This window comes from Lepisosteus oculatus, chromosome 8 (assembly GCF_040954835.1).
Source record: "Lepisosteus oculatus isolate fLepOcu1 chromosome 8, fLepOcu1.hap2, whole genome shotgun sequence".
NCBI lineage: Eukaryota > Metazoa > Chordata > Actinopteri > Semionotiformes > Lepisosteidae > Lepisosteus > Lepisosteus oculatus.
Window position 1 is genome coordinate 35,122,041 of NC_090703.1, and position 18,629 is coordinate 35,140,669.

Below are 18,629 nucleotides of genomic sequence, written 5' to 3' on the forward strand. Positions count from 1 at the left end.
AGTCACCTTGTCCTGGCAGAAACTGATGACAGAGAAACAAAGAGCACTTTCACAACCCTTCTCAGAACACTGTTCACGCAGTTAGTAATATTCTACATCGGCTGTGTCCCTGAAGCATGTTCTGCTCTGATCTGCTCTGTGTTACACATATAACACAGGATTCTATAGCTTCTTGTACATTTTGTCTTGTGTTGTCAATAATATAGCACAATTACCAACAAATTTACAGTTTAATTAAATTATATTTTAATTTCATTAGATAACCATCACATAGATTACAAAACACAGTTCTCCCGCTTTGCACCAATGGTAAATGAAATAACATGAAATATCATTCTTCTGACCAAATCTTTTTTGCAATGTCCTGGTTTGAAAGACTGCTGGGGGCGTAGAACTCTTTGTATTTCTCCACTTCATCAGTAGTTTATGCTGTTTATCTAGTCCATAACTCCATCAACCAGCATTTCAGCCACAGGTTTTCAAGAAATTTACCGACAACATGTGGGAATCGCATAATAATAATAATAATAATAATAATAATAATAATAATAATAATAATAATAATAATAATAATAATGTTTCTTTATTAGCCCTATACAATTTCTTGCATTAGGAATTCTTCTTTTCACATACCCCAGCTTTTCTCCATGGAGACACAGACACAGACAGGGAGAGAAGCTTGGGGTCAGAGCGCATGTGTTGGGTGTTAAATTCTTCAGGTCTGACATACATAAACAGATCTCAATTTTTTGTTTAATTGTTGAAAGCAGCATTGTGTGGGTTAAAGTGTGCCCTCTGTCTCATGCACATACTGTTCATCAAATGTGCAACATTACTTTTTAGTTAGTGTACAAAACTAATATATAAACATTTAGCATTCGTTACCTGATTATTATTATTATTATGTGTCATTGCACATTAAAAGGGAAATGCAACATTATTTTTATATGTCAGGATTAGAAAGAATTGATGAGTGCATTTCAAACCACAATGAAAGCAGAATGTACACAGTAACATGTAAACACTTCAATTACATCACAAAATAGAAATTCCAAATTCAATCAAATTTCTAGATATACATGGCACCATATTCTGCAATTCAGAATGAGGCAACAAAATTTCTAGTTACAGTGGAGTGGCTTTATTACATTGTAATGAATACATCTTTTGTAATCCAAGAGAAATATGCTCAAGTTGGTTTTGCTGACAAATACAACTTTCTAGTGAAGTCTGCATGCAGATCACTTTGGAACATTTCTGCAGTGTAATGTCTGCTGCACAACCTGTTCCTATTTCCTCCTATATCACATTACATTAGTCATTATGGAGACTACTGAGCAGGAAGGGCCACTTCACATCATTATTCGTGCAAACTCTTGCTCTCGTCCATCACAAGACCAGGTGATTGTGACAATATGGCGAGTATACAGTATTTTAACAGATTTAACAATTTGGTCCTTAATTTGGAATTTGTAAAATTTTGTAATGTCTTCAATTAATTTATGTTGTTACCAAGATTTAATAACCAGAATGAGAAGTTGGGATTGCAGTTCCCGCTTTAATATCTGAAGGGACATGACTGTCCCTCAGCATGCTGGTTAAGAGATTGTATAGATTGTTGAGATTGTTATAGATTTTTTAGATACTGTATCTATATCATACTACTACTACTACTGTTATTACTACTACCACTACTACTACTATTACTACTAATAATAATAATAATAAGTGCCTTTCCAAACCCAGGAATGCTGTACATCATAAATAGATAGATAGAGACAAGTCGTGATGTAGATTTTCTGGGGTTCGTATGAGAAGATGACTTGTAGGTGGTACTTGGATGCTTTGGTTTGATCAGGAGTGGTACTTGGTCCAAAAAGTTTGAGAATCACTGTTTTAGATGTGGGATTTGTGACTTATGGCACATCTTGACGTTTCTGTGCTGTGTTTTCTTCTGATGTAGAAGACATAGGAAAAGCCTAAACCTTCTTAAAAACATTTCAGGCTCTCACATCATTACATTAATTGTTTGATATACTTTCTCTTTTATTGTATATTGACAACCCTTCTTCCCAGCTCTAAGAGCCCCAAAGCAGAAGAAGAACCATAACCCAACCAGTATACGTGTACAGCAGTGATTACTAAGTATGGAAGTGCCTTACAGGTGTCAGCCATGTTGAAACAGCATACAGGTTTTCGAGACAAGGAAGGTCTCACCCCAGGTCTCCAGAGTTGTCCTTTCCCCATGTTAAAAAGTACTCCCAATCGGTATTGTTACGGATTCGGCCAGTGAAACCAAAACCAAAGTAATGAACCCACTTGCAGGAGCTGATAGAGACAAGTCGTGATCCAAATACCATAGTCGAAGGAGAGAGCCGAGAGTCCAGGAGAAACCAGTGATCCAAAAAGGGAGAGAGTAGCCAAAGCCAGACCGTAATCCAAAACCGTAGACGAAGGAGAGAGCCGATAGTCCAGGGGAAGCCAGAGATCCAAACTGAGAAAGAACAACCGAAGCCAAGCCGTAATCCAAAAGACGTAGTAAAAGGGGAGAAACCAAAGTCGGAACCAGAACAGTACGAAGAGGTAGAAGGCGTAGCGCAACTAAGTAGCTCGAAAGGAAAACCAATACTGAGCGAGGAGGTAGGGAAAGACTAATGCTTAAATACCAGATAAGACGGAGGTGTGGTGGTGAAAGTGTACACTGATAGGTGGACTAATGAACTAAGGCTACGCCTTCTTCTGCCTCTTTCGTTGCCGAGAGGCAGGGATCGTAACACTTAGGGAGCCCATAAAGTAAAGAACTGGAGAAATCAAGCCTCGGTGTTATAAATGCATGGATCAGGCACTCAGCATTGGACATTGATAAAAATTGCCTAATGCGGGCACTATTTCTAAGGTGAAAGAAAGATGTCTTATTCAAAATTTTCACATGTGGTTCAAAAGACAGGAGAGGATCAAGTGTGACTCCTAGATTCCTGACTATGGCTGACGTGTGAATGTGGAAGTCATCCACCATCACTGTGAAATCCTTAAGTTTATCCAGCTGAGATTTGCTGCCCACAAGTAACATTTCTGTTTTAGCTTCAGGGAATTTGAAGTCAACCAGAGTTTGATGTCACGCAAACAAGAGATAAGTGACGGAGGGGGTAGACCAGAGGGGGAAGAAGTTTTAACATAAATCTTAGTATCATCTGTATAACAGTGAAAATGAAGACCATGTTTTTGTATAGTTTGGCTGAGAGGTAGCATAAAAATAATAACCCATCTGGGATTGTTGGGAACTATCAGGGACATTGTTCACTCCTGGGACGTGAGTGGAAGGGCAGGGTTTGTGTACCCCCCCCCCCCCACCAACACCACCAACACCACCTTCATTTTGTCTTCCAGTGGATTTCTTCTTTCTGGCTGGTGAGAGCAGTCCTTTTAAGGATAATGAAACTATGCCAGTCTGACTTAGAAAAGAGCACTTCCATTACCACTCTTCTGCATGTTTCATTTCCACTTGCAGTTTGATCAAATTGAACTCCATCTCATCTATCCCTGCACAACAGTAGTGGCACATCATCATCTTCATTCATGTTGAGCAGGCTTGACTCAAAACGGGTGAAGTAAACTAAGGAAAACTTGGCAATACCAGTATCAGTTTATTCAATGCCTTGTACTACTACAATGCAAATGCATTCCATCTTGTCTGTCACTGTACAAAAATGACAGTATGAGGAACATAAGGCCTTCATTCACATTCATGCAAGGTAAACTAAATGAGGTACACCTGGCAATAACTCAAAGCTTTGTACAAATAAACAACAGGTAAATGAATATTCATCAGTCTTAATGAGGTGATGAAAAAAAATAATGTAAAAACTTAATGATTACATACAGTATGAATCTAAAGTTAAATTTGACTAACATGTGAATATTTTATTCTCCATAGCAATTTCTCTCCACTTTGATAGGCTAGATCATGAAACATCACCATTCCGCAAAGGATTGGGGGTAATTTCCTTCAGCGCAGTCTGGACAATGCAGACTTCAGTGAAGGGTGGATTAAGGGTGTATTGGGGAGGTCATGAGCACTTTTGTGAAAAACAAATTCACAAATGGGACACCCTAAGCCCTTGCAGACTTGAACGGGAACTCACATATGGAGGGTGCAAAAGCATAATGATATACAGTAGGTTTACAGTATGAATGTAAATAATTCATACATAATGCACTGTATATAGCTGGTAATGGCAGGTTAAAATAAAAATAAGGTTCACAACAGTATTCCACATTCTTCATACCATTTTCTGCGTCAATCTTCAAAAACCAAATAAGAGTGACCCATTGCCGAGATATAGCTCCTCTGTTTTTAGATAATCACGTGATTCACCACACTTAACCCCCAGAATTGGAACACTGAGGCTGGAGTCTCAAATCTTATTTTAATTTCTTATTTAAAGCGTCTTATTTTAATACCTCTTAAGATATTATTCAGCGTTGTATTTTTAGACCTGAAGAAGGCTCCACAGCTGAAACTTTGTGTTTGTTTTCTTCTCTTTCAGCATGGAACAAACACTTACTGTACATGTTCCTTTTCAGTCTTATTTTAATGATGGTCTCACTCCTATTATTGAGGTATTTTCTTCTTGATTGATATACGTTTAGCTGCGTATTTCTAAATTCGTTATTGGAACAATCTACACTTTCTAGTTATTGTTTTTTCTACAAAACTAATTTAATTCCGGTGAAAAACCTTGATTCATATTAATATTCCATATTAAGTGGATTTAAAGAAGTACAGAGTACAGAAGTATGTACATGGCTATATCATTATATTATGAATGTAATAGTATAATTATGACGTATTATTTGGTCTTTAAATTGAATATATCATATGGCCCACAATTGTATTGCAATCTAAAAGTAATTTTAGAAAAAAAGTTTAATTGTAGCAGTAAATACTTAAGAAATGAATCAACTTTATACTTATAAACATCATGATTATTACAAAAGAGAATGAAACTTGACATAATTTGTTACAGTTATGAATTTTAATTAAAATAATTACTTCTATCTCCTAATTAGGAGAAAAAAATACAGAAACTGTATTTTAATTTTTTCCTCATGGCAGCCATAGTCCATACCCCTGCATTGTCTTGCAAATGCACTGATCTCTTAGAGCGCACCATTTGTAATGACTGAATAGTTAATTCCTTCAAATTGCTCTCTGTCTGTCCAGGTGGTGGGGTGTAGGGCTGAAGTAGGGCTGCCCCTCTTCCTCAGTTTAATATCTGATATGTCCACATTATCCACTACGCTTGAAAGTGGCATCACAAAGAAAATACAAAATGGTTGCAAATTGCTTTTAAGTCATATACTATATATGTACCAGCAGCCATATCACCCTGCAACTCATTAAAAATAAAAAGTCATTAAAAATCCCAGGGCGTTTCTCAAAAAGAGTAGGGGTGGAACCCTAGTCTCCTGGCCAAATTTCCCATTGGCCCTTATCAATCATGGCCTCCTAATAATCCCCTTCTATGAATTAACTACATTACTCTGCTCCCCTCTGATAACTGATGTGTGGTGAGTGTTCTGGAGCACTATGGCTGCTGTCGCATCATCCAGGTGGATGCTGCACATTGGTGGTGGTGGAGGGGAGTCACCATTACCTGTAAAGCGCTTTGAGTGGAGTGTCCAAAAAAGCACTATATAAGTGTAAGCAATTATTAATTATTATGAATTATAAGTAGAATAAAGAATTTTGGTTTGCGCTACTTCAGACAAGAAGGTGAATCCAAAAAGAGTGAAGCCCACACCCAGTTCCCCCCACTGCAGAGGCACACACACAAAATAAACAAATCTTTCTTTATAAGGTGAGATCTTGATCTTGATCTTGATCTTGACAAACAAATGCAATGAATTTGAGTTCACTGGCAAATGTCCCATCCCAAAAAAATATAACAAAGTCATCAAAAATGATTTACACTCATCTGCAGCATTCCTCTTCTACAGTACAGACTGTACTGTATGGCTGTCAAAAGAAATGCAACACTAAGGTCTAATACTGTGTAGGCATCCTTTCACGAGGCACCAGTAAATGTAGGGGTTTGTGCTTAACTGGGACAATTATTAATTGTAGCAGTAAGCCACAAAATGATTATTTTGATGGTATTAGAATCAACCTTACACTAATAAGTGGTACTAATACACGAAAATACATTTATTAATACATAAAATGTGCATATAAATATAACAGTTCTTATCGTGAGGGTTAGCAGAATACAAAAGGCATATATTCAGTCACGAAGAGTTACAAATACCAAGAGGGACATACGTTCAGTATATCATTCATTTAGACCGTTTTGTAAATGAACTTGGATTACAACTTCTACACTAGATACTCATAAGCAAGTATATCACTCATAGGAATTAAATTGATATCAACTGTGATTGATGTAACAATTGAATTATTGAGCGGTAATGCAGAATGCTGAATACTCATCCAATCTGTGTAGATTCAGATCTCCCGCAGGCACAAAGAAGCAGTGGCAGGCTTGTTGCTGTTCAATCAGAGCTCTCTGGCTCTGTGCCGGGCAGTGCTGTTCCTTCCTTAGGCAGGAAGACCGGTTCGTTCCTGATGAAGCACTAGTCCTGAATCCTTAGATTCAGATTGGGTTCACGAGGCTTGCTGCTGGCTAATCTCAGGTGGATCCTTTGGTACACGCTGGCAACCTCCGTTCTCGACTCTTAGAACAAAGGAAAGTCCTACACTCGGACACACTGGCTGTTACATGGTGGTCCGGGCTGAGTCACAGAATGTTCATGAGGCGCTCTGAGTCGAGAGATGCCCAGGAGGCGTGCTGAGGCACTCTGTGTTGCCTGTTTTACCTGGAGGAACTACCATCCATTGGTTGAAATGTTTCATGGGCATTCAAGACCCACGTGGGGTTAACCTGCCCTACCAGTTCCTGATTGGCTGATGATGAGTAACCTTGCCCTCTGACCTTAGAGTTGTAAACAACTTTGAATAAGACTTTCCCTTGGAATCCCAGACTTTAAGGCGCCAGAGATGACCATTTGTTAGGGTGGTTGATGTGCCTCAGCCTTGGGAGTTGTTCCTTATCAGGACACTCTATCAGCTAGAAAAACACCTTAGATTTGAATCAAATGGAATGGCATCTCTGTATCAAGCACCACTGAGGTGAAGGAGACAGGGACTGGCAAGGGAGCAGAAGACTTAATTCCTGTACTTTAATAAGCCTCGCTGCTACAACTGTATGTTCTATCAAATATTTGAAGCACAGATATCAAACCAAATTACAGAATATCTGTACCAAGCAATCACATTTAAATCAACTAATCATAGGACTCAGTATACAGTATATATACACAACACACTGTCAAAATGAAAAAATAAGTTTTTACCTATCAGATGTGACCTCCCCGAGCATTAACATAGACCTAATCAATAAATTGCCAGTTATAGGATGTTCACCCACTCTTCAGTTCTGCAGTTGAAGGTTGCTTTAGGATTACCACTCAACACATAGCATAATCAAATTAACCTCGCAAGAAAAACTGAAAAACTAAAGCAATCCCATCTCCACCTGCTTGATCAAGGGCTAACCCCCTGGCCATAGAATGAGGAGGCTGGAACCCCTATGCAGAGTGAGCAGTTAGCAAGAAATAAATGCAGAGGTGGAGAAAGAATGGAGAAGGGTTGCAAAAGATGAATCTGAAGGTGAGAAACCTGTGAATGGTATTTTTTTTTCAATTGAAGGTAATGACATTAGGAATGAGTAAGAGATAAGGCAACTGAGGTGAAATTGAACTTGGCTACTGTCCTACCTCCCCAATTTTCATTCTAAACTTTATTTAATTATTAGCTGTAATTTTGATAAATGTGTTGTTGTAAATTGTGTATTAAAGGGTGTATGATGTTTTTTTTTTATTCTGAAGTGCCTTAAGATAATATTTTGTGAAAGACAATATATTAGATGATGACAATGATGATGATTATTATTATTAAATATTCAATACAATCTTAGTGATCTCTTTTCAAATTTTAGAACCAAATTCTCAGTAGTTGTTTTAATTTAAATTACAAAGATATGTTGACTGTATTAATCTCTATAAATACACACTGAAGAAGATAGAGGGTAGAAGGTAACAGGTTTTCCTTTCCTACAAGCAAATCAAGTTCTGTCAATTTTCAGCAGGACAAAGCAAGACCACACAGTGTTAGTTTTATAGTGGCACATTGAAGTGAAGAATGCTGAGATCTTTCCTTGGGCAGCCTTCTGTATTCAACAGATCATTGGTGGGACAAGCTTGCTACTGCCACCGATGGATGACAATCATGAGCAGTCAACTTCATTGATAACTGTTTTCTGATATACAGTAGTCAGACACCAAAATACTGAAGCAGCAGCATTTTGTATTTAATTCTGAAATTCAGGGAGCCAATACATTTACAGTATGATAAAATAGAATAGATAAGAATAGTGTTGTAATTTTCAATGAAGATCCAAGCAATTGAGTTCTGAATTGCTTTACAGTATTGCATCTTAAAATATTAAATGTTTTAAAGGTGCTGGAGGACATTAATCAGGCCTGGAATGGAAGATTAAAGCAGGCATTAGCCTCTCTGCATCAGACATACAGCAACATGAACAGGGATGACACACAGATTTCTAACTCAAAACCTGGGACTGATTTCATTAGCCACCACAGTGAAACCAAAATAAACAGTAACAGAGCTGATAAGGAAACCAATCAGCATGATTTTGACCCTGACAAACCTCAGTTGTTACAGTCTGTTGCTTCAATGTGCTCTAAGCAACAAGACAAGGCAGATTGGAAAATTGAATGTCATCAACATAAAGTGAACATTACTATTATACTTGCAAAGAATCTAACCTGATGGAAATAGAAAGAATTAAACCCTACGAGATGCCAGATGTGACCAACTGTGCTAAGGAGGAAAAAATCCCAGTTTTAACAAATTGTTTTCTATTGGTTTAGGCAAGATTTAAACCAGTTATAAAACACTACCAGTAATACCAATAAAAACAGTCCTCTCTAGTCTACTCTGCAAGATGAAATGTCTCTATTAAAGCCAGCACTTTGAGTTCCAGAAGAACAGCAATGGAAAAAAACAAACATTCAGCGGTCATTAGTAAAACATTAATAACCCAAACAAGAGCTGGGCCAGTACTATACATTAATCTGAATCCAGATTTAAATGGATGATACAGTTTATTAGCACATAAATGATCCTGTACCTAAATGGCAACATTCTGTTGTAGAATCTTTGCCAAAAAGTGGCAGAGTATTGGCTTATAAAAACTGTGTAGTTTTAAGGCTAGTTTCTGCTTTTTTAACAGTCAAAGGGAAAGGGGAGCAATTCATTATTCATTGATGCAATGTGTAACATTGGGATAGAGAAGTGCAAACTTTAAACAAAATAACACAGTATGGATAGGATCCAAGGAATGTGTGATGGGTTTTATTTCAGTAGACATTTCAGATATTAAATGAGGAGCCACTGCATGAAACTCTGCAAAGAGAGATGCTCAAAACCTTAAAGTTGAAAAACTGCTTAGAGTTGGAACCTATGGATTAAGTTTGACTTCTGATTAGCAATTTCAGAATGAAAAAATTAGAAGACTCTAAGACTTTTTCTTTCTATTAGCTTTTTCTTTCATAAGCAACTTATGTTTGTAAGACGAAAAAATGTTTTATCATCTTGTTTGGAGACATTGCAGCAGAGGTCAAATTATTTCACTTCATTGCGCTCTTTAATCTTTAATGCAATGAAAGTGATTTTTAATTTATTAAGTAATCACACCTCAAGGTAGAATTTAAAATATTAACTTACTCATTTTTAAATGATAAGGAAGCAGTAAGGGTGCACTTTTTCAAACAAAAAAGTGGACTGATTTTTTGTTTAATAAATAATTACAAAGCAATGTTTTGTGTTACCTGTCAAATGAAGTTAAAAAAGATAACATAGCAGCAGTCAGTGCATTACTATGGGATTGTTGGTGTTGTTTAAAATAAAAGAACTTTTATTTATACAGGACTATTGTCCTTAATCTACATTCAAGTTTTGTCATCTCTAGGAGCTCAATCACTCAGATCACTCAATTATTCAATCAACACACCTTTCTGCTCTATAATTATAATATTAATCTTATATTATATACAGTATGTCCGATGACTTATTTATGTAAAATGTAAAGACCTATGTGTTTTCATTGTGCATTAGTACAGTATATAATTACATTCTTCTACTGGAAAAAACTTTGCACCTTATCACGGTCTTCCTGACAAACATATTCAAATATAAATAATTAATCAAAATATCATTTTTAATTGGAGCTAAAGGAATGTTGAAAGAGACGTTTTAGATTTTTTTCCTTTTAAATTTTTCAAGTTACACATCGGCACTCCTCGTAAAAGAACACATTCTTCTGATGACATATTAGGAGTAATAACAGTGTGTTGAAGTAAAAACATGAGAGTTCACATCATTTTCTTAAATAAGAGCCAAGAACTAGGTCTGTCCAGGATAAGAGATGTCTGGGGAGAAAAACCTTCCAAAAGCCCTAGAGCCTTGGTTTCAGTCTCCGTTCCATGGTTTAAGGCATCTGTCTGACCTTATCCTTCTGTGAACCTGCTAACAGTCTGAGGAGTGGTGTCTGGAATAACCCTACAATTTGTTCACAGTCCATCTCATGGTTGGTTAGCTGAAACATTGATATTTCTCAGAGCTTTTTTTCATAAGATGTGGCAAAGTAGACGAACAGTATGCACTTGGCAGTTGTGAAGATAATGCTCCATGTTCCAATGTATTTAATGATTGTGAATTGGTGAAGCAACACACATTAACATGACATCAAAATGCAATGTTATATAATACTTTGCCAACAGAAGTCTCTCAATGGGAACTTATTGAAACAATCTATAGCCCTATTTTAAATAACTGATTTAGGTTTTAACTCTTATTGTTTGTCCTGTGCTGCTATGTGGAGATGAGTCCTCAAGGGGGAAGTTTTTTCAAAGGTTTCCCCTGCCCAAAATGGTGGTACAGAGATCACGGGCTGGTTGACAGAACACCATCAACACTGGAGCAGAATCAGCTGCACATCCTGCTCTAGACAGTAAAAATAGAGTGCCAAGCAGAAAGAAGATGGTGTTGCCAATAAGGTGAATCCTAGGAGGAGTGCTGTCAGATTGCCTAGCTTTTAACCACCATAGACTGAATCTGTGCTTCGACTGAATGTTTGCTCCTAATTCTATTTTTGTCCAGCTCTGTCTGAAAGGAAAGCTCTGCTGCTGATTAGTTTTCTACCCCAGCACTACCTGGAAGGCCACACTGCAGCTGTTTTCCTCTCCAGCTCTAAATATTTAAATATTTTTCCCATAGTCCTGTGGGAAGAGCTCTATTCTCTCAACCCAACCCCGCTTCCAGTGCACGCTGTTATATACAGTTATTTTTATCACAAGACAAGACTTGTAGAAATAAAACTTTCTCACTTTACATCTTGTATCTGTAACGAACAGTTCTTTCCGGACCCTATGCGGACGACGTAGTCCGACGGAGTGGGGAAACACTAGGGAAACGTCATGCAGGAATACGGGGCAGAAGACAGGGGGCCGTGTCCAAGGTGCGCTGGTGCACGGGGGAGGTGTGGCCAAGGCGAACAATCCGAGAGAGTAGTCCTTAGGGAATATCCAAAAACACACGAGAAAGTCCAAAACCATAAGATCCATCAGAACAAGATAAAAACCACGAAGGCCGGGTCGGAACCGGCGGACGGGGAACAGGAACGGGAACAGAGGTTAAAACCTTAACGGGACCAGGCGCTTCCAGGTCCCGGACTCGCACGATATGGAAATCAGATGCAGAGCCCGGATGAGCGTCAGCGCCTGGCTTTTAAGGTGGGCTGGGAATAGGGAACAGGTGCAGAGAATAAAGTCTTAAGTAAAAGGGCTGGAGTACCCTTAAGGAGGGGGACTAATATCGTGACAGTATCACATTTGTGGGGTGTACAGTATCTGTGCTGGGGGCCCACCTAGAACCTAGGCCTATTGTGGCCTCCCCATGTGGCTTCACAGTTCAGATCCCAATATTTATTAATATTAAGATTTGGTTTAAAATGTTATTCTAAGAGAACCTTGTTATATTATTAGTTTGGACTAATATGACATTAAACTACTGATAAAATTTGTATGAACAGATACATTTTGATTAAGATTGCTATTACAGATTTTATTATACACTTCAAAAGGAGACACTAATTTATCTTGTTCATTTAGTTGCTAGTCGTTTAGAACATCTATCCATTTTCTAACTGCTTTAACCAATTTGGGCACAAGGCAAGATACACCCTGGGCAGGATGCCATTCCAACACGGGGCCTACCATTTTCTTCAAAAAATGAAAACGCAGTTTGTTCCATTTTGTTTTTTTTTAAAAACATTGTAGCAGTGAGCTGTTTTATGTTTGTAAGATAAAAAAACGTTTTATAACCTTGTTTGGAGACATTGCAGAGGAGGTCAAATTATTTCACTTCGTTTCACTCTTTGATGCAGTTAAAGTAATTTTAAGTTTTTAAGTAATCACTCCTCGAGGTAGCTTTGAAAATACACGTTAAAAATATTTAGTTACCCATTCTTAACCAATATGGAAGCAGTACTTACGTTTTCAAATGAGGCTACTGAATGTTGGCTGATTTTTTTTTGTTTCATAAATAATTACAAGGTAAGATTTGTGTGTCTGTTATCTGTAACATTTGGTTAGATTTATCATTGTTAGGAATTGGTAAGGATAAGATGAAGGTCAGATGTATAATAATACTAGAACTTTCTTTTTCACATCACTGTATATATTGATTTTAATTCTTCTTCATGATAAGATGACCAACAATATCTGAGTTGTGACCATTTCGATGTTTTTAAAGGGTGTTGACCCAGACATGTCTGTTTACTGTAAGCGGCTTAAAGAGAAGTTAGACTCGATGACATAAAATTGCTTGCATGCTTCAGACTGAAGCCTAATCAAGAGGTTTCTTGGCAGCTGTGAAACATTTTTATTTTTAAGTGCCAAGATTAAAGCACTAACATTGCAAATGTTTCCCGAGAGTCTGATTTAAAGACTGTTGACAAGAACCTGGAATTGTGTTCTCATGATAGTTAGAGATAAACCTTGGCTTTTTATATGTCTTTTGTGTATTTTTGCCCCATGACAAGTGACAATAGATGACAAGCTTGGATCTTCAGATTGTTTTAAAAGGTTTCCTTAAGCAAGTGAAAAATCTGATGAATTCACAGCTCTATTCAGTCCTGGCTATTGACCTACTAATACAGTAATATGGTTATTTTAAGTACCCACTCATTAGGCTTATATGTGTTACCAATAATATCTAGTGTCTAGTGTCCAGGCAAATGGGAGTACAGGTTGGAGATTCAGTGCATACTGTATTTCTCCTACAAATTCTAAACAACATTCTATTAATGTAAGATATCTAACACATTCTAACATTTTAGGTCATTCATGTGTGCCCTTATAAATTTCATATTCATTAAATCTTCAGTACATTAATACATGAAACTTCAAATACATTATGTTGACAACAACTGCAATCACAGGTAAGTCACTAGAGATTTAATTGCAGAAGTCCTGAAGTGCAGTGTGAGACAGCTCTAATGGTGCCAATGTATATTTACATTTATAAGTGTGATTAAATGTGTTAAATGATCTCAGATGCTATAATGCAAACAATAATAAGTCTAACCATACTCTCTGCTTTTCAAGCTTTAGGTACCACGTAATAACACACCACAATCTCCACTCTTCAAGAAAATACTTTTATAGAATAATCAACATTGTCTATTTATCTTTAATGAACAAAAAATGATTGACTTTTGAAGGAATGCAGGCATAATGTAGACATTAAAAGCAGACTTCCTAGACTTTATTAGTTGCGTTTGTTATGGTACTCCATCAAGCATTCCAGTTTAAGTTTTAAAGTTCATTGACATAAAAGAACCAATTTATTATGGTTAATAAAATGTAGTAGTGATTTTCATAGTGTTTTGTGCACTATGCTTTTTTTAAATCTGGTACCTGAAGATTCAACACTTCCTCCAGCTCAACACTTTGGGTCTCTTAAGTATTTTCTTTCAGTGTTAAATCAAATTTGACCAACTTAGTCAACAATTGGTCCACTTACTGTATGTATGAGTTCAGCACAAATAAAGACTAGTGGATCCTGTTATTCTCTAGATTCAGTCATTATCACTATATATTTTTGTAGATTACAAAAAAAATCGTTAAAGCAAAAGGGAAACAAGTTAAAAGTGAATTATTCACTTTTATAATTTACAGAAGTTGATGCTAACATTTTCCTAAATTTAAAGGTGATACATTAAATGGTGACATTTTTCCACATTAATTTCATTATTTATCCCATGCCTTTTTACAGGAAATTTGTGATGATCCTCACCTCTTTGTGGAGGGGATTAGCTCTCATGACTTAAACCAAGGGACACTTGGTAACTGCTGGTTTGTAGCAGCGTGCTCCTGCCTGGCACTCAGACCTAGGTTCTGGCAAAAGGTAAGGTTCCCTTTTAAGTCTTTTTAAGTCACAATAGTAAATAAAAGAGTCCTTAAATGTAGTATCCTCTATTCTAATAACAGAAAGTGTTAACTACAATACATATCATGTAATTCACTTCACTGCTGTTGCCTATGTGCTCTGGAAGAGTGATATCACAAACTGTCACTATAAAGAGCAAAACCTAATTTTTCAGTTTTCAGCACATTGTGCATTGGTAATGTGCTGTTCACATTTTTCTTACTGGGGATAACATCCAATGTCACAAAACCCAATCAAAATACATACTGTAAGTATTACAAACATTAAAATTAGAAATTGCATATCAACAGGTTCTCTGCAGACATTTCCTAAATAAATTAAAGCAAAGTAGCCCTTGCATAAGAATGTAGATTTTTTCTCATTGATGGTAATTTCAGTGAAATTAGGGTTAGAATGTATAATGAGCCTGTTACATCTCTCTACTAATTCTCTTAACTACTGTACACATTTACACACTACACATACTTTTGACATACTGTAGTGGATTTATTGTTCAATTGGATTATGTGTCAGACACAGCAGCTTAAATCCAAGGACCAGCCATATAACTTAAACTTGTACCATGGACTTGAATACAATCAATTGATGCCTGTGAATTTGTGCAGCTGCAACAGAATTTAAAATTTGGAGATGGACAGTGTAGGAAGGCTGGTAATACTGCATATGAAGAATGAGACTGTTATGATATAACTTCCCTAACTATAGTATCTCAAGATCTTTCATGTTCTTCAAACCAGATGACCAGTCTTTCTGTGTAACAAACATGCATTTGACATTCATTTTAACTGTGCAATTCAGGCCATCAGAATTACAGTACATAGTCCTTTACAGTGCCTTGCGAAAGTATTCGGCCCCCTTGAACTTTTCAACCTTTTGCCACATTTCAGGCTTCAAACATAAAGATATAAATTTTTTATTTTATGTGAAGAATCACCAACAAGTGGGACACAATTGTGAAGTGGAACGAAATCTATTGGATTTTTGAAACTTTTTTAACTAATAAAAAAATGAAAAGTGGGGCGTGCAAAATTATTCGGCCCCTTTACTTTCAGTGCAGCAAACTCACTCCAGAAGTTCAGCGAGGATCTCTGAATGATCCAATGTTGTCCTAAATGACTGATGGTGATAAATAGAATCCACCTGTGTGTAATCAAGTCTCTGTATAAATGCACCTGCTCTGTGATAGTCTCAAGGTTCTGTTGAAAGCGCAGAGAGCATCATGAAGACCAAGGAACACACCAGGCAGGTCCGTAATACTGTTGTGGAGAAGTTTAAAGCCGGATTTGGATACAAAAAGATTTCCCAAGCTTCAAACATCCCAAGGAGCACTGTGCAAGCGATCATCTTGAAATGGAAGGAGTATCAGACCACTGCAAATCTACCAAGACCTGGCCGTCCCTCTAAACTTTCAGCTCAGACAAGGAGAAGACTGATCAGAGATGCAGCCAAGAGGCCCATGATCACTCTGGATGAACTGCAGAGAACTACAGCTGAGGTGGGAGAGTCTGTCCATAGGACAACAATCAGTCTTACACTGCACAAATCTGGCCTTTATGGAAGAGTGGCAAGAAGAAAGCCATTTCTCAAAGATATCCATAAAAAATCTCGTCTAAAGTTTGCCACAAGCCACCTGGGAGACACCCCAAACATGTGGAAGAAGGTGCTCTGGTCAGATGAAACCAAAATCGAACTTTTTGGCCACAATGCAAAACGATATGTTTGGCGTAAAAGCAACACAGCTCATCACCCTCAACACACCATCCCCACTGTCAAACATGGTGGTGGCAGCATCATGGTTTGGGCCTGCTTTTCTTCAGCAGGGACAGGGAAGATGGTTAAAATTGAGGGGAAGATGGATGCAGCCAAATACAGGACCATTCTGGATGAAAACCTGTTGGAGTCTGCAAAAGACCTGAAACTGGGACGGAGATTTATCTTCCAACAAGACAATGATCCCAAACATACAGCAAAATCTACAAAGGAATGGTTCACAAATAAATGTATCTAGGTGTTTGAATGGCCAAGTCAAAGTCCAGACCTGAATCCAATCGAGAATCTGTGGAAAGAGCTGAAAACTGCTGTTCACAAACGCTCTCCATCCAACCTCACTGAGCTTGAGCTGTTTTGCAAGGAAGAATGGGCAAGAATTTCAGTCTCTCGATGTGCAAAACTGATAGAGACATACCCCAAGCGACTTGCAGCTGTAATCGCAGCAAAAGGTGGCTCTACAAAGTATTAACGCAAGGGGGCCGAATAATTTTGCACGCCCCACTTTTCATTTTTTTATTAGTTAAAAAAGTTTCAAAAATCCAATAGATTTCGTTCCACTTCACAATTGTGTCCCACTTGTTGGTGATTCTTCACATAAAATAAAAAATTTATATCTTTATGTTTGAAGCCTGAAATGTGGCAAAAAGTTGAAAAGTTCAAGGGGGCCGAATACTTTCGCAAGGCACTGTAGATTAGGAAGTTTGCATTAGATAAAATCCAGGATACAGTTGATTATAATAATAATAAACTTTATTTTATATAGCACCTTTAAAGGTGGCTTCTCAAAGCACTTTACAGGATGACAACAACAATAAATAAGAAGAATACACAAGATAAAACACAATTAAAATATATAGAGAAGACTCTGGATGGTGGTAAGAAAAGCAGAGGTGTGAAGAATGGAACCAGTTAAGTAAAGGCTTTTCTGAAGAAGAGGGTTTTGAGTCTGGATTTGAAGGAGTTTAGAAAAGGTGACTCTGATATCCTTGGGAAGAGAGTTCCAGAGCTTGGGGGCATAACAGGAGAAGGCCCTGTCACCCATACAATGTAGACGGGCTTGGGGAACAGTAAGGAGAGAAGAATTTGAAGATCGAAAGTTGCGAGGTGAGGAGTAGGGCGATAATAGTTCAGACAGGTACTGAGGTGCTAAGCCATGCAGAGCCTTATAGCATGAGGATTTTAAAGTCTACACGGAATTTGACTGGAAGCCAGCGCAAGGACTCCATGATAGGAGTAATGTGTATTACAGTATGTTAAGCTTGCATGGACCATTAAAATCATTAAATAGCAATTGCGTAAAGTATTATTAATGTATATGGAAAAAGAGAACATATTTATGCAGTTTGAATCCGTAGCCTTTTTATTTCACTGACATAATTAAAAAAGAATTTTAAAATGTTGTCTCCAATGTCATTTTCCAGTATGTACAATAGATTCTGCATAAAAGCTCTATTTACACGAAACAACTTAGTAAATGCAATGGCATCAGACACTTCCTGACTCCTAATTTTAAAGGATAATGTCTGAAGCTGTACAATGCTCAAGCCAAGCAAAAAAAAAAAAAAGAAAATCACAGTTAATTATGTACATACAAAAAGTTATCAAAAAGCAACAAAAAGTACAAGAAAATCACCAGAAAAGGTATACAAAATGTGTTTACAGCATTCTAATTTTCTGGTATTTCTGCTGTATATCTAAATGAACAGATAAACAGCTGAGGATATTTTTCCTAATGTTAAGTGAAATGGCTCACAGAAACAACAAATAATGTGGTATTTAGTCACAGCTCAGTTTAGACTTCATGTATAAACAGGTTAATGGGTTAGGTTGTATATAATATAAGAATATATTGCATAAGGTTGTTTATTTTTATTAGATGATGTCTTGCATCAATTATGGCACTAGCTGTGTACAGTATATAATGATTAATGATTGTAAATTGTAAATTGTAAAGTTCAACATTTTCCCATAAGAACTAGAAATGTGCAAAACATGTTTGCCCAAAGAAGGCAAGTGGATTTTGCTTTAGTACAAAATTTGCTTCTGATTTTCCAAATGTTTAAAGTTTGAACCTAAATTAAAATAGAATACTTTATAGGTCAGTGGGAAAACAAACAATTTTGAAGTTCAATTTTGAAGGCTTGAAGGTTCAGTTTTCCACCATACTTTTTTGAAAATTAGCTGCAATATACTTGAAACTATGATT

The 18,629-nt window shown here is 37.1% G+C and overlaps 1 protein-coding gene across 1 annotated transcript in view; it reads left to right on the forward strand.

The window, feature by feature from the left end:
• Nucleotides 1-18,629, forward strand: part of LOC102699144 (calpain-5) — a 42,798-nt gene that overhangs the window by 8,876 nt on the left and 15,293 nt on the right. The window contains exon 3 of the mRNA XM_006632658.3: nt 14,480-14,611. Within this exon, the coding sequence (XP_006632721.1) occupies nt 14,480-14,611 (132 nt within the window). The remainder of the gene's footprint in view (nt 1-14,479; nt 14,612-18,629) is intronic.